Genomic DNA, 15,628 nt, shown 5'->3' with positions numbered 1-15,628 from the left:
AGGAGTTAGCTGTGTTAGTCTGTAGTAGCAAAATCAAAAAGAGTCCAGTAGCACCTTTAAGACTAACCAACTTTACTGCAGCATAAGCTTTCGAGAATCACAGTTCTCTTCGTCAGATGCGCATCTGACGAGGAGAACTGTGATTCTTGAAAGCTTATGCTGCAGTAAAGCTGGTTAGTCTTAAAGGTGCTACTGGACTCTTTTCGATTTTGCTGTTCACTGGAGTTTCCAAACTGTTTCATGTTGTTTTTGCATCCATTTTTTACGTCGAGGATGCAAAAACAACATGAAAAATTGTATATATTTAGCGGGAAGCATTTGGCATGAGGGAACGGAAAATGCCCTGAAAATAAAGACTTGTGGGTTCAGTTCGCATGTGGGAGAAGCATAAACAAAAGAGAGAATTCCGAGACAAAAAAGCAGGGCTGTGAGCATCTCTGTTCCTAGCGTAGTAGACCTCGTTTTCTGAATAGTTCGAAATGCTTAGGATCTTAAATTAATTGTATATTTCCCAAACTCCAGAGGCATTTTGCCTCTGAATTATGCACGAGGCACTGTTCCGAGCATGTGTGCTCTCATGCAGAGATGCCACTGTCTTTCTTCTCTGAACCAAACAGCACATTTGGGTTTTTAACAAGTTGGATCCCCGTTCCCTAGAACAATACAGCAGTTGTGCAGAATGGCTTTTTTTTAAAAAAAAGAGGAGAGCCCAAACATGTGGGGAAGAAGGGCTCCTCCTATCCCCTTCCGAGCTGTTTCTCCACATGGAATCAGCGCCAGGGGGGAATTATTTCCCTGTTTTTCCTGCCCCCCGTGGAGTATTCTATGGATGCTTTAAAAACACAAATGTGTCATTTGGCCCTCTGTGTCAGGAGGATGTGTGTGATCTAATCACACTCCATGCAGAGATTTGGCAGAGGCTGAGTGGAAAGAGGTAAAGCTAAAGCAGTGGGGCCATGCAGAGATGCAACAGCCACCCTCCTCTCTGCATAAGGCCTTTCCATCAGAAATACTGTGCGTATTCCACACCTTGATAAGGAAAAGTTGGCTGGCCCTGTCTGGCTACATTGGACAAGCCTAGGGATGCCAGACCTCCGGTGGGGGCAGGGGATCTTCTGCCGTTGCTCCCCACACCCTGCCCTCACTTACCTAACCAGCGGGGGGGGGGCGTACCTTCTGTGCACTTTCCCCTGCGGTGCTGCATGCTCCTGTATGCTATAGCTGCCGAGACTGGGCCCGTTTGGGCTTGGATTGGGGCCGCTGTGGAGTGCGGAGTGCTGCTGTGCTCTGTAGCACCACAAAACGGACATGTTTCGGCCAAAATTGGGCTCGTTTCAGGCCCGTTTTGCTGTGGATCGGGCCCCTTTTGAGGCGCGGCAGAGCGCAGGAGCACTCCTGTGCTCCACAGCACCTCAAAAGGGGCCCAATCTGCAGCAAAACGGGCCTGTTTTGAGGTGCTGCAGAGCGCAGGAGTGCTCCTGTGCTCCGCAGCGCCTGAAAAGGGGCCCGATCCGTGACAAAACAGGCCCCTTTTGTGGCGCTGCAGAGCGCAGGAGTGCTCCTGTGCTCCGCAGCGCCTCAAAAGGGGGCGCAGCAAAATGGGCCTGTTTTGAGGCGCTGTGGAGCGCAGGAGCACTCCTACTCTCCACAACACCTCAAAACGGGCCCGATCCGCAATAAAATGAGCCCGTTTTGGGGAGCTACGGAGAGTGTAGAAGCGCTCCTGAGCTCTGCAGCGCCTCAAAACAGGCCTGTTTGGGCATGGATCGGGCCCCTTTTGAGCCCCTGCGGAGCCTGGATGCGCTCCCAGGGGCCGCGCGATGACCTCAATCCTGACGTGATGTCATCGTGCTTGTGGGGGCGCGCGTGCGCACCTCCCTCTCTCCCCCAAGGTAAGTGCCAGGCCCCTATCCCCCGCCGGGAGGTTGAGGGGGCCTGGCCACTCTACACAAGCCCCACATTATGCCTTTGCCTGCCTCCTTCTTTGCCCCCCAGAGACTGAAACGGTTCCGTGAAGTGGCTTTTGAGATTTCCGGAGAGATTGCCTGTACCCTTCCAGCCACATAGTTGTTAACCGTAACGGCCAGAAGATTGTTTTCCTTTATAAAACGAAAGCTCAGTTTTTTCGGAAGATTAATTTTGTGGAAAGCACCACCTTCTACAGCTTTTTTTTTTTTTACTTCTGTTGAATTACACAACCTTGGGGCAGTGACTTAAAAATGTCCTGCTTTGGGACTTCTCAAAGATATTTGACTGGCCAGTGTTGGAATCTAGATACCTGGGTTTCGTGTGTTTCCAGCAGGGCTGTTTTTCCAGAAAAGATGGCGACTTGACCGGTGTGCTTAACAATTAATCTGTTCTTACATTCTTAAAGATTTCATGACTCATCTTGATACCCGACTGGGTCCAGCTGAGCTGGCAGTTTCCATTGATTCCCCCGTTCTGCTGCAGCCCCCCTTCATGTCTTGTCTGGGGCGCCTATCCCACAGGAGCAGTGTTTTGGGGGTTCGGTGTGCTGCAGTGGGAAGGGGTTTTAGGCAGGTAGCTGCGTTCATTTGCCATAGAATAGTAGGATTTGGGTCCAGTGGCACCTTAGGGACCAACAGGATTTTTCAGGGTATGAGTTTTAGAGAGGCAAAGCTCTCTTCTTCAGAACTGGGAGTAGGGAGGCTGGTAGGTTCCATCCTTCCAATGGAATATGTAGTGTAGGTCTAACCCGTTCAGAACGATAAGATGCTGGAGAAGGTGAAAAGGTATTTTGTACTCCTTTAGGTGTACTGTGTCCTCCCAAGAAGCCAAAGGTGTTAAGACTTGGCTTGGCTGTTTTCCCACCAGTTTTCCTCCCTTGAAATCATAGAATCATCAAGTTGGAAGGGTCCCCAGGGTCATCTAGTCCAACCCCCTGCACAGTGCAGGAAATTCACAACTACCTCCCCCACCCCATACACACACACACTGCCAATGACCCTTGCTCCATGTCCAGAAGATGACAAAACTGTCAGGATCCTTGGCCAAACTGGCCTGGGGAAAATTCTTTCGTGACCCCAAGGTGGTGATTGGCATTACCCTGAGCGTGTAGGAAGGGGCCACGAGAACTAAGCCCTGATGTAGCCCTTCCTGCCCTCCCTCTCATGACCTGCCCAGGTTCACAGAATCGGCATTGCTGTCATATGGCCATCTAGCCTCTGCTTAAAACCCTCCAAAGAAGGAGAGCCCACCACCTCCCGAGGAAGCCTGTTCCACTGAGGGACCGCTCTAACTCAAACTGTCTGGAAGTTCTTCCTAATGTTTAGCTGAAAACTCTTTTGTTTTAATTTCAACCAGTTGGTTCTGGTCCGACCTTCTGGAGCAATGGAAAACAACTCTTTGCCATCCTCTATATGACAGCCCTTCAAGTACTTGACAGTGGCGTAGCATGGGGGGGGGGCAAGAGGGGCGGTCGCCCCAGGTGCATAATTTTTAGGGGGCACCGTGCCAAGGAGAGCCTGTGCTCTGTCCGCAGGAGGCTGCCCGTTGCGTCCTGGCCGCCTGCCACACTGACAGAGCAGCTGGCCCACTGGGCGCTGAGCTGGCTGCCATGCAGCCGAGGAGCACGCCAAGCTTGCGACAGCACTGTGGGCAGCTGCCACTGAGGGCTGCCTGGTAAGGGGTGGGGAGGCTAGCAGCCCAAATTGTAGGACCACTCCTGGGGGGGGGGAGTGGCTGTGCCCTGTGCCATGATGTAACTTCCTGGAAGTGACATCATCATGCAGTCCCATGTGTGGTGCCAGGGGCGTCACCTTCTGCCAGAGTTGCCCTGGGTGCCGCCAAGCCAAGCTATGCCACTGCTTGAAGATTGTTATCCTATCCCCTCTCAGTCATCTCCTCTCCAGGCTAAACATACCGAGCTCCTTCAACCTTTCCTCAGAGGACTTGGTCTCCAGACCCCTCACCATCTTCGTTGCCCTCCTCTGGGCACGTTCCAGTTTTTCTATATCCTTCTGAATTGTGGTGCCCAAAACTGAATGCAATACTCTAGGTGAGGTCTAACCAGATCTTTAAAGGAATTGTGGTTGGGAACAGCAGTAGCTTCTATAGATCTGAATTAAGGGAGGGGATTGTAGAATTGTGCGTGTGTGTGTGTGTGTGTGTGTGTGTGAGAGAGAGAGAGAAAGATGCTTATAGGCAGAGTCTTGAGTATGGGAGTGAGGGAGAGTTATTGGTTAGCTTAAGGGGCTTGCCAACCTCTGGGGAGGCCGTGACAGCTGGCAACAGCAGCGGCCAGTGGGACATGTGCCAGACCGACTTGTGGCTGTTGGGAATGTGGATTCTCAAGCTTTACTGTGAAAAGGATTAAGGAGCCCTTAATGCGGAGAGGAAAACAGACTCGCAGGTCACAGCCTCTTCCGAGCCTGAAAGGGGATATCTTGCAGCTGGGAGTTGCTGATGGCTGGATGGCGTGCGTGCATAAGCGAGTGACTGCATCAGGAAAGTTTGTTGGACCTGAGTTTGATCGGGAGGAAATGGGTGGGGGGAAACGACTGGCAAAAAAGCTGCATGCATAGGAAGTCACGACAAACCGCTACCTCTTGGTCCGGCACGGACTAACGGATTATATGAACTTGGTTGTACTTACCTTGGACTAATTAACGTTTGATTTGTATTTGGGATCTGAGGAAAAGATTTCTTAGTGATAATTATTGTACTCTGATATTTTTTGTATCTCATTTACTGTATTGAAATGGGAATTGTAGACATTTACACTTTGAGAACTTTTAGCACTGTCACTTTAAAACTGTAATTTAAAAAAAAAATTAAAATGATTTTCATAAAAGTCTTTGTAATGGGGAAGTTTACCCCTTTAGTTGTGCATACTGGCATCCTTTGGCCAAGTTGCCTTAAATTATGTTAAATTGAATAGGGGTTGGGGGAAGGAGATGTAGAATGGTTCTCAAGTTTCATCCCAGTTTTAGGTGGCTAGCCGTGTTGGTCTGCAATAAAACAGTGGGATTTGAGTCCAGTGGCACCTTAGAGCCCAACAAGATTTTCAGGGAGATAGTCAGAACTCCCTTCTTCAAACTTCATCCCAGAGTCTCTCTACATGAGACATCTGACACGTGAAGAACACGTGTCGGTAGATGCAATGTTAGCCAGGAAGGGTAGTTTAAAAAGACACAGCCCCTCGCAGGGCAAAGGCTTTGCTATACACTGGAGCTGTGTGAAGGGGCTGTGAAATGCCAGAAAGGAAACTTCAGTCCATTCTAACCTCTCCAGGTCCAAGCCCGGCTCTGAAAGGCAGCTCTGGCCCATTTCCATTCCCCACACAGTTTTAGACTGGAGAAGTGAAATTGACAGAGTCTTTGGGGAGGCGAAGATGAAATTAACAAACCCTCAGAGGAGTGATCTCCGCTGGTTCTTTCTTTTTAGACTACGCTTCCCGGCTAACATTGTGTCTCCCTGCGCTTGACTAACACGCACCGAGATGTCTCGTGTAGAGACACTCTCAGTTTGTGTACCTGGAGCGGGGAGGGCATTATCTCAAATGGTGGCAGACCAAGAGTGTCGCCCCTGCATTCGTCTGCAGCTCCGGCTTGTGCAAATACATTACTCTTTCCCAGTGATTACTGCAGGGGAAGGGAGCAGCGCAGAGCTTTGCCTCCACCAGCCCAGAGCAGATCTGTCTCCTCCAGACCTACACATGGGGGGTTGGACCAAGATGACGTGGGATTTTGTAAGCTAGTGGGTTCGGTTTTGAGCTTTGCTGAGAAACGAAACTGAGTGGCTTTTGTCTGGCACCATTTTCTGTTGCTTTGTGCTGGATTTCTCCCATGCAAGTGTAAACAGTTTCCAGTGTTCTTTGCTCAATGACTGTGTAAATGATTGACGTAAAAGAAAGAGAATGCTTAACAGCAGAGAAGATGAGGCAGATAGAAATGGAGGGTGGGGAAAACGTAAGGGCATTGAAAAGAAGCAACCCTGGCTGTGTCTGGGGGTTTAACAACCTGGGCACCTGTCCCAAACAGTGGCAAGCCAGACCTCTGGACTTGCGGCCAGTTCTTCATCCAGAAATGAAGCCCAGCTGGGAGCTGTGTCTGTTCCCTTTGTGCTTGGTCGCCCTTCTACTCTTTCCCCCTTTTCTCAATGTTATAGGGGTTCTGATACACAGGCCCCAAAGGATCCCTACGCCAGTTATATTGGCTCTGGTGCTGAGGTGGGTCAGATGTTTCCATTTTCAGAGAGAAGCTTAACATGTTCACAGTGGAGTGGAGTTGCGCCCTTCTAAGTCCATTGACTTCAGTAAGCTTAGAAGGGCGTAACTCTGCAAGGAATTGCACTTCGTCTCTCTCTTATACTCATGTGTGTGTGTGATGTGCTGTCAAGTCGCCTCCGACCTATGGCGAACCTATGAATGAGAGACCTCCAAAACATCCTATCAATAACAGACTTGCTCAGATCCTGCAAACGGGAGGTCGTGGCTTCTTTTATTGAGTCCAGCCATCTCGTTTTAGGCCTTCCTCTTTTCCTATTGCCTTCCGCTTTTTCCAGCATTATTGACTTTTCCAGAGAATCTTGTCTTCTCGTGATGTGACCAAAGTACAATAGCCGCAGTTTTGTCATTTTTGCTTCTAGGGAGAATTCAGGCTTGATTTGATCTAGTGCCCACTTATTTGTCTTTTTGGCCGTCCGTGGTATCTGCAAAACTCTCCTCCAGCACCACGTTTCAAATGAACCAATTTCCTTCTTGTCACCTTTTTTCACTGTCCAACTTTCACATCTATACATCGTAATGGGGAATACCATAGTTTGGATTATCTTGGTCCCCAGAAAGACATCTTTATCTTTAAGGATCTTTTCTAGTTCCCTGGCAGCTGCTCTTCCAAGTCTCAATCTTCTTCTGATTTCTTGGTTGCAGTCTCCCTTTCAGTTGACGATTGAGCCAAGGAATAGAAAATCTTGTCATCTTAGTTTCTAGGGAGAATTCAGTCTTGATTGATCTAGAACCCACTTATGTCTTTTTGGCTGTTCATGGTATCTGGAAAACTCTCCTCTAGCACCACATTTCAAACGAGTCCAAATTTCTTCCCGTCAGCTGTCTTCGTTGTCCAACTTTCACATCTTACACTCGTACTCACACCCTTCCTCTCCTTCCTACACGTGGAACGTAAAACTGAGGCCTGATTTAGTGTGGTGTTGTGGTTAGAGTAATAGATCGGGTTGCCAGGTCCCTATACCATCCCAGCGGGACAGGGGACCTGGCACATCGTGCAGGCAGTGTGCTCCTCTTTATGTGCGCACTCCGGCGCCTGTGCAATGACATCACCTCCGGAAGTGACGTTGTCGCACTCGCCACAGGAGCGCTCCTGCACTCTTTGCGGGGCTGATTCAGCCCCAAACAAAGCGCAGGAGCGCTCCTGCGGCAAGCGCGACAACGTCATTTCCGGGGCTGACGTTGCAGCCCAACCACTTATCCACGATGCAGCAGCAGCTTCCTGTTAATATATAAGTCATACTGTGCTCTGTGTGTGCTGTGCTTTGAAAGCATTTCTGTTCTACGTCAAGAAGAGCTGAATTCTGCGACCTGTGTAAATTAAGCTGCCCGTGAGTGGTCCAAGGGTACGTCTGTGCTGCTGCATTATTAAAGCTAAGTGGGACCCAGGTGGGTCAGGGCCTGGCCTTGGGGAATGCTCTGCAAGGAAGAGTAACAAAAAGGTGTGGCAGTGTAAGGCAGTGTTGTGTAGTGGTTAGAGTGTTCCGCTAGGATCTGGGAGACTCCGCTTCAAATCTCCACTGGGTGACTTTTGATCGTCCACTCTTGCTCAGCCTGGCCTACCTAACAGGATTATTTTGAGGGGCAAATGGAGGCAGGGAGAGCCACCCAGGCTGCCTGGAGGAAGGGTGGAATAGCAGTAGGCTGCTTCCACACACGTTGGATAATCCACTTTCAATACTCTTTAGTGAACATTTGGAACTGCTTTTCCATGGGTGGAACAAAAAATCCACTTCCAAAGGATTGCTGAAGTGCATTGAAAGCGCATTACTCAACGTGTGTGGAAATGGCCATAGTATCTCGAAAGGTGCAATGCAAGATGTTTTTGCTTCGTCTTTGGCTAGAGATGGCTGTCTTCTCCCAGCGGTCCTCTGCCCCTGCAGTACGTTATGTCTTAAGAAGAAACTTGTGAGGCCAAATGGTCCGTCTGGTTCAGCACCCCGTTTCCCACATTAGTCAGCTTGATGCTTGTGGAAAGATGTTTCTTGGTCAAGGATTGCTTGCTTTGAGGAAGGGCCGTCGCTTAGTGGTGCAGAAGGTTCCATGTTCGATTCTTAGCATCTGCGGTCGAAAGATCTCCCGTAGGAAAACTGGGAAAGATGGTTTCACGTAGAGATTTGAAACAGACCAATGGAGAAAGGCAGTTTCATATGAACTTCGGCTGCTTGCTTCGGGTAGGGAATGTTGGACAAGTTTTGCATTATGTTTGGTAAGCTGGGCCGATGCTGTTGAGGCAGCCTCCAGTTTAACAGCCTGTATTTTGCTTTTAGTGTTCACCTACAGCGCTGCCAACGTGGAAACTTGCGAGCGTCACCACGTCCAGTGCTCCCAGCATGCCTTCTGCACGGACTACAGCACTGGGTTCTGCTGCCACTGCCAGGCCAAGTTCTACGGGAATGGCAAGCATTGCTTACCAGAAGGTACGTGAAGCCTATGTTTCAAATGCCTTGCAGCCGACGGGAAACACTCGTGCTAGAACTGCTCTTCCTGGGGGCTGGTGAGCCTGGCTTGGGTCATTTTCTGGTGTGCTGGCATCCCTCCAAGGGGAAGGGTGTGTGTGCATATATTCTCACAGTCGAATGGAGCTCCAGTTTGCAGAAATACACCGGGATGAATATCACTGTACTGTTCATCTGAAAAAAAGAAATAGCTTCAGTTTGCCATGGAAGGGAGAAGAGATTTAACCCTTTAACCTCCCTCTGCTAAAGGGTTAAATCCTTGTTCCTTGAAACTGGGCTTGCTACATTGTTTTTTAGCATTTGAAGATAAACAATATGATGTAAAAGTTCAAATAATAATGAAGGGAGCCTGGCTTGGATTAATGAAAGTGAGTGGAGGTTGAAGGGTTAAACAGCCTCTCCCTTCTCGGCACGGCCCCAAGGCACGTTGAGGCTGCACAAGCCTGCAGTTTGCATTTTATAAAATAGATGGTCTGTTCTGAGAATTTGTAAAGAATTGAAAAGCCGGAGATAAATCCCTATGCAATGTGGGCGGTCTTAGTATATTTTTTATTATTGTATTTATTTGATTGCTACCAGTGTTTTATATTAGTTTTTTATATGTACTTATATGTTGTTAATCCGCTCTGAGCCTGCTTGCGGGGAGAACGGATTATAAATAAAATGAATGAATGAATGAATGAATGAATGAATGAATGAATGAATGAATGAAAATGGAGATTCCCTCCCTCGAAATCTTTATATTAGCAGCATCACTAATACAGAAGAAATTTATGCTGGTGAAGCAATGATGTTTTTTTTTAAATTATTTTAAACTTTTTCATTAACAACAAAAGGGAAGATATTCAATAGCAAAATAAGATATTGTACAAAGATTTTTAGCGTCACATTATTGCAAGGATTCTACATCTAAAAGCGATTATAGTTAGAGCTATGAAAATAATAATTTGGAAAATTTACCAACATGCCTTAACATTTACGTAAACAGTTATCTACCATCCCTCCTGCTGAAATTGCCCACCCTCCCTCCTTCCTTAACAAACCTTCCCTCCCTGACCTCCCCCAACCCCTACCCCTACAAAGAGAGATACAAATGGCTAGATTTTCTAATCAAATGTTATGCACTAAACAAAAAAGGAGAATTACAGTTAAACGTAAATCACTTGATCATGTTATTTAAACAGCTCTCTATACCTTGCAGGTATATACCCCACTCAGGTACTTGTAAGCCGTAATACTTCCTGGAGCTGAACCTGAAATAACATAATGCTTAACTTTTCCCACCCCGAACCTTAATTAGTAAACTAGAACACTGTGTTTGTTAGAATATACACAGCTGCTTCTTCTATGCAGAACAGTTAGAATTACAAGTGGGCTACAATGAGGAAAATGACTATTAAGTATGTCTGATTGGAACAATGGTGTGTGTTTGGTGGGGGCAAATACATTTAGAAGGCCAATAAAAATTGGCTTCCAGAAAAATGTTGCGGTTTGTGCCCTACCAGTCTGCTCAGCTAATGGCAGTGTCTTCCTCAGGCACAAAGAGCCTTCTCCCAAGAGAGGAGGCTGCTTGGCCGCACTGGAAACGGAAAGAGCCAGCATTAGCCTATCCCTGAGTTAAGGGATAGCTGGTAGCAGGGTCAGGGAAAGACATGGGGAGGCATGGCGGGGCTGTGGCTCAATGGAAGAGCTGCTGCTTGGCATGCAGAAGGTCCCAAGTTCAATCTGCGGCATCCCCATCTAAAAGGACCACGTGGCAGGTGAAGTGAAAGATGTCTGCCTGAAGCCCTGGAGAGCTGTTGCCAGTCTGAGTAGACAATTCTGACCTTGATGGACCAAGAGCCTGATTCAATATGACGCAGCTTCACCTTTTCTCTTCACAAGACCCTAGAGAGTTACACTGGGCAGGGGGTTAGACTAGATGATCTGTATGGCCCCTTCCAACTCTATGATTCTATGAGAGTTGCTGCCAGTCGGGCTAGAATAATACTGAGGCAGGTGCAGGGCTTTTTTTCAGGGGGAACGTGGGGGAACGTGGGGGAACGGAGTTCCGGAACCTCTTGAAAATGGTCACATGGCTGGTGGCCCCGCCCCCTGATCTCCAAACAGAGGGGAGTTTAGATTGCCTTCCGCGCTATTCGGCGTCACGGAGGGCAATCTAAACTCCCCTCTGTCTGGAGATCAGGGGGCGGAGCCACCAGCCATGTGACCATTTTCTCTGAGGGCAACCCACTGAGTTCCACCATTCCCAGAAAAAAAGCCCTGGGCAGGTGGATCAGTGGTCCGGCAAAATACTTTTTCGTATGTATTGAGATTTAATTTTTTTTTAAAAAATGAGATTTTTTTAAAAACAATTATTTTTATTTTTAAAATGGAAAATGTGGAACGGAAAAGAAAAGGGACAAAAATGGAAAAAGAAGGAAAAAATAAGAACACATAACTATGTGTTACAAGGATTATCGGAGTACAAAAATCTGATAACATTTGAGAATGTTGGGATGATATAGCTCAAAAGAGCTATATATTTTCAAATAAACAACACGTACAGAATTCAAATTTACTTCCACTCCTCATCTTAGGAAAATAGAGAAAAAAAAACCCCTCATTATTACCCTTATCGTATCTTATCACTGCCTTATACTTATATATTTCTTACCAATATTTCAGTACTGACTTCTTAACAATATTTCTGTACTATCTATAATATATTATATTCTACTAATTATCTTACACTGATCAAATTGAAAGATGTGTATATATAATATATATCTCTTTCCAAAAATGAGATTTTTAAGGGATCCTATCTGTGTGCAATGTGCCAAACGCTTCACAAACACTCGCATTTTGTGAGCAGGGTTTCTCCCGATTCCGCAGGCGCCGCTCATCGTCTCAACGGTAAAGTAAGTGGGAATCTCCTGGTGGGACAGACGCCCGTGAAGTTCAGCAATGTCGACCTGCACGCCTACATTGTGGGAAACGACGGGCGAGCCTACACCGCCATCAGCCACATTCCGCAGCTGGCTGCCCGGTCGCTGATGCCCTTGGCGCCAATCGGGGGCCTCTTTGGCTGGCTTTTCGCTCTGGAGAAACCTGACTATGAAAACGGCTTCAGTATCACTGGTGAGTGGAATGCAGCCCAGGTGGGGACATAAGAGGACATGCAAATGCTGTGCTTTTTATCTACACATGGATACAATTCTGTGCTAAGGAAAGGTCTATTCTGCAACAGGAATACATTATTCAAATTAAGCAAGCATATATGGGAGAGGGGTTAGTGAGCTATAGAGCCAGTTTGGTGTAGTGGTTAAGAGCGGCAGGACTCCCAGGGTAAAGCCAGTCGCCACTTTGGAGTCAGGAAGCAATTTTCCCCAGGCCAGTTTGAACGGGAATCCTGGCGGTGTTTTGCCATCTTCTGGGCATGCAGTAAGGGTCACTGGGTGCATGGGTGGGGGCGGGAGGTAACTATGCATTTCCTGCATTGTGCCGGGGGTTAGACTAGATGACCCTAGAGGTACCTTCCAACAGTATGATTCTACGATTCTAAGCCATACCTCCCTGTTCGTCAGTAGAAGTAATTAATGGATGTTGAGTCTGATACGGTACAAGGCACCTTCGTAAGTTCTTGTGATGCGTTGCTTTTCATATTTCTTCAGTGCTTGCGTTTGTAAAGAAACGCCACTTTGGTGTATGGGCCCATATCAGAGGAGAAGCAGGGTGTGTGTGCGTGTGTATGCATATGTGCACACATTAACTCCTTCCCAGCTGGCCACCTTTTGCTCCACCAAGCTTCTTTCCCCCATTTTGGGTTTCAGATGTGAGACTGGAAGGGTAAATGCATTCCCTGGAACCGAACGTGTGAGGCAGGGAACAGCTTGTGCGCATAGCTGGTTCAAGGTGCCAGGGGAAGGATTAAGCACCCAGGGCCAGATTAACAGGGGGGAAGGGGGGGTAGTCTGCGCTCGGCGCCGCCAAAGAGGGGGCGCCGAGTGCAGCTGCCAGCCCTGGGAGCGTGGGGGCGGCAGGACAGGGGGTGCACTTGCCACACGCCCCCTGTCCTGCGGGGCAGGCGAAAGGCAGCATGGGTGGCTGGTAGGCTGCCCATGCCATTCGCCTGCCCCACAGGACAGGGGGCACGCAGCAAGCCTCCCAAATGGCGCGGGCAGCCTCCCAGCCACTCGCGCTGCTGCTGCCAGCTCCGCAGCACGCCGGGACAGCCGGCTTGCCATGGGGCGGCATGTGCAGCCCTGCATGATGATGTCACGGAAGCGACATTATCACACAGCGCCAGGAGTGTGCGTGCATGCACGCATGGCCAGTCTTCGGTTACTCTGGGTGCTGGCAACCGTAGATCCAGCCCTGTAAGCACCTCTCCCCAAGCTGCTTTTTGCCTTTCGAAAAGGCCATTAGGGGAGCATTGGGGTATAACGTGGTGTTGAGGCCCTTGTTGGTAGTTTTTAAATGGAAAAGCCCTGGCTGGTTTTTTAAAAAAAAGATTGTATGCGTTTTGCTGCTATGCTGCTATAATGTTATATCCCTCACCCTCTTCCAAACAGGTGCTCAATTCACTCACAGCTTTGAAGCCACTTTCTACCCGGGAGAGGAAAAGGTTTTTGTCCAGCAAACAGCTGATGGTCTGGATGCAGAAAACTACCTCAGCGTTAAGACTGACATTCAAGGGCAGGTGCCTTCTATTCCAGAGGATTTTACAGTCCATATTGCACCTTACAAGGAGATCTACCACTACTCAGATTCCGGTATGGACGAGATTCTCTTGACCTCTGCTCATATTCTGCAGGTGATAATTTGTCTATCAGGAGCTCTGCAGTTTTAGTGTGCACCACAATGCCTTGTTGTAGAATTCTGTCTCCTTGAGTGTGGAATTCCATATTACAAACGGTCCAAAACCCCAAGAAGAAAACCCACCATTTTCAGCCAAATTGTGGGCTATTCGGTTGCAACGAGGGTGGCCAGATCACATCTTCAGCTATTCTAAGCGGAGCAGTTGGAATGTTCATGAACATTCCTGGCTGAAATGCAGTTGGGCCAGATCCTGGAAGCTGAGATGTCAGCCGGGTTCCTTAAGATAGGTAGCAATACCCGGTGAAGCAGCAGAAGTCCTGGAAAAGGGGAATTCAGCATTAGACTGTAAACTTTTGGAGGCCTAGTGGTTTACACGTTTTTTCACACTGTCTGACATGGTGTTGAGTCCAGTAGCACTTTTAAGACTAGCCAACTTTATTGTAGCATAAGCTTTCAAGAACCACAGCTCTCTTCGTCAGATGCATCTGTAGCATAAGCTTTCAAGAACCACAGCTCTCTGAAGATGCATCTGACGAAGAGAGCTGTGGTTCTCGAAAGCTTATGCCACAATAAAGTTGGTTAGTCTTAAAGGTGCTACTGGACTCTTTTTGATTTTGCTACTACAGACTAATCTATGACATGCTGTTGGCTACTTAGTCAAACTTTTTGGATGTATTTAGCGAATATGGTGATTCTCTAACATGCCACTTAACTTTTCCCCCCATAGTTGTGACATCCACATCTTACCGGGAGTATTCCCTCATTTCTGGGAGCGTCAATCAAACCTTTTCCTACCGCCTGTTTCAGAATATAACATACCAGAGCTGCCCACATGCACACCACCACAGGACAGTCTCTGCCTCTCAGCAGCTGACAGTGGACCGGATTTTTGCTTTGTATAATGAGGAGGAGAGGGCGCTGCGCTACGCTGTCACCAACCAGATTGGATCTCTAGCAGGTGAGCCCTGAACAGGGAGGGGAGGGAAGTCCTTACGCAATTCAAACTCTTTGGGGGCTTTCTTTGTCCCTCGATGGGACATCTGCACCCAAAACGGTGGCACCACAGGGACAAAAGGAGAGGTGGACATCAGGGCCGGATCCAGGGTTGCCAGCGCCCAGGGCAACCCAAGTCTGGTATTCTCCCCCCCCACTTCCGTGACGTCATCACGCAGGGGCCCCGGAGGCGTGCCGCCCGTGCCACAAGCCGGCCACCCCAGTGCATGGTGCGCCGTGGAGCTGGTGGCGGCAGCACAGGCGGCTGAGCGTAGGGCTCAGAGGCTGCCCACGCCGTTTGCCTGCCCCGCTGACGGGGCGGCCAGCTTGCCGCACGCTCCCAGTCCTGTGGGGCTCCCCGCGCGAGAGGGAGGGTGCTTTGCTCTAGACGGCTTAAAGAGCACACGTAACGGAGTGAGCGCCCTCGAAGCAGATGCGCCCAGGCTTGCGCTGTCGGAGTCCGACGGGAGAGCGCAGCGCCGGCAAGCCCAAGGCCTCCCCCTCCTCCGCAGCTGAATTTCCCTTTCTCTGCTTCTGCAGGGCCGTCCAAACGCCAGCGCGCGTCCCGCCTCTTCCTCTGCCCACTCCCGCCTCTTACTCCCTGGAGAGGCCGCCGCCCGCCTGCTTGCTCTCTCGCTCACTTGGGCTGCTTGGTTTGCCAGCTAGGCAGGCGGTGGGGGCAGCACTGCGTGCCTCCTGCTCCAGCTCCCTTGCACGTCTGGCTGGATTCTGACACACTCTCCCCTCCCCATTCCTTCCTGCCTGCAGTGGGGCCAAAGCGTGGCTCACCGGCTCAGAGGCACAGCGCAGCCAGCCGGGGGGGGCCAGCCCCTCTTTGGCAGTGCCGGGGGCAGGCTACCCCCCTGCCCCTCCCCATCGATCTGGCCCTGGTGGACATGCCTCCAGTTCTGGCTTGGGACTCACTTGTTTTTGGAGCAGCACATTTTTGTCCTGCAGTCTGATCAGAAATGTCCCTCACTTGTGCTAGAGAAGGCAGCAGCAACTCAAGGAAAATATATATGATCTGGTAAGAGGCAATCATTTTGTTCAGCACTTTCACTTGATAGGGTTCAAGATTCCCCGCAAGAAGGAAGTAGCACAGCAGAGAGACGTCCAGACTCGAACGCTC

At 49.1% G+C, this 15,628-nt stretch overlaps 1 protein-coding gene across 1 annotated transcript in view; it reads left to right on the top strand.

Moving 5' to 3' along the window:
• NID2 (nidogen 2) overlaps nt 1–15,628 on the top strand; it is a 73,515-nt gene that overhangs the window by 19,403 nt on the left and 38,484 nt on the right. The window contains exons 5-8 of the mRNA XM_054971929.1: nt 8,518–8,667; nt 11,581–11,826; nt 13,260–13,460; nt 14,234–14,464. Coding sequence (XP_054827904.1) covers nt 8,518–8,667; nt 11,581–11,826; nt 13,260–13,460; nt 14,234–14,464 — 828 coding nt within the window. The remainder of the gene's footprint in view (nt 1–8,517; nt 8,668–11,580; nt 11,827–13,259; nt 13,461–14,233; nt 14,465–15,628) is intronic.

This window comes from Eublepharis macularius, chromosome 2 (assembly GCF_028583425.1).
Source record: "Eublepharis macularius isolate TG4126 chromosome 2, MPM_Emac_v1.0, whole genome shotgun sequence".
In the NCBI taxonomy this organism is placed as follows: Eukaryota; Metazoa; Chordata; class Lepidosauria; order Squamata; family Eublepharidae; genus Eublepharis; species Eublepharis macularius.
Note: the sequence above shows the minus strand (reverse complement) of the source record. Positions and strands in the feature narration are given on the sequence as shown.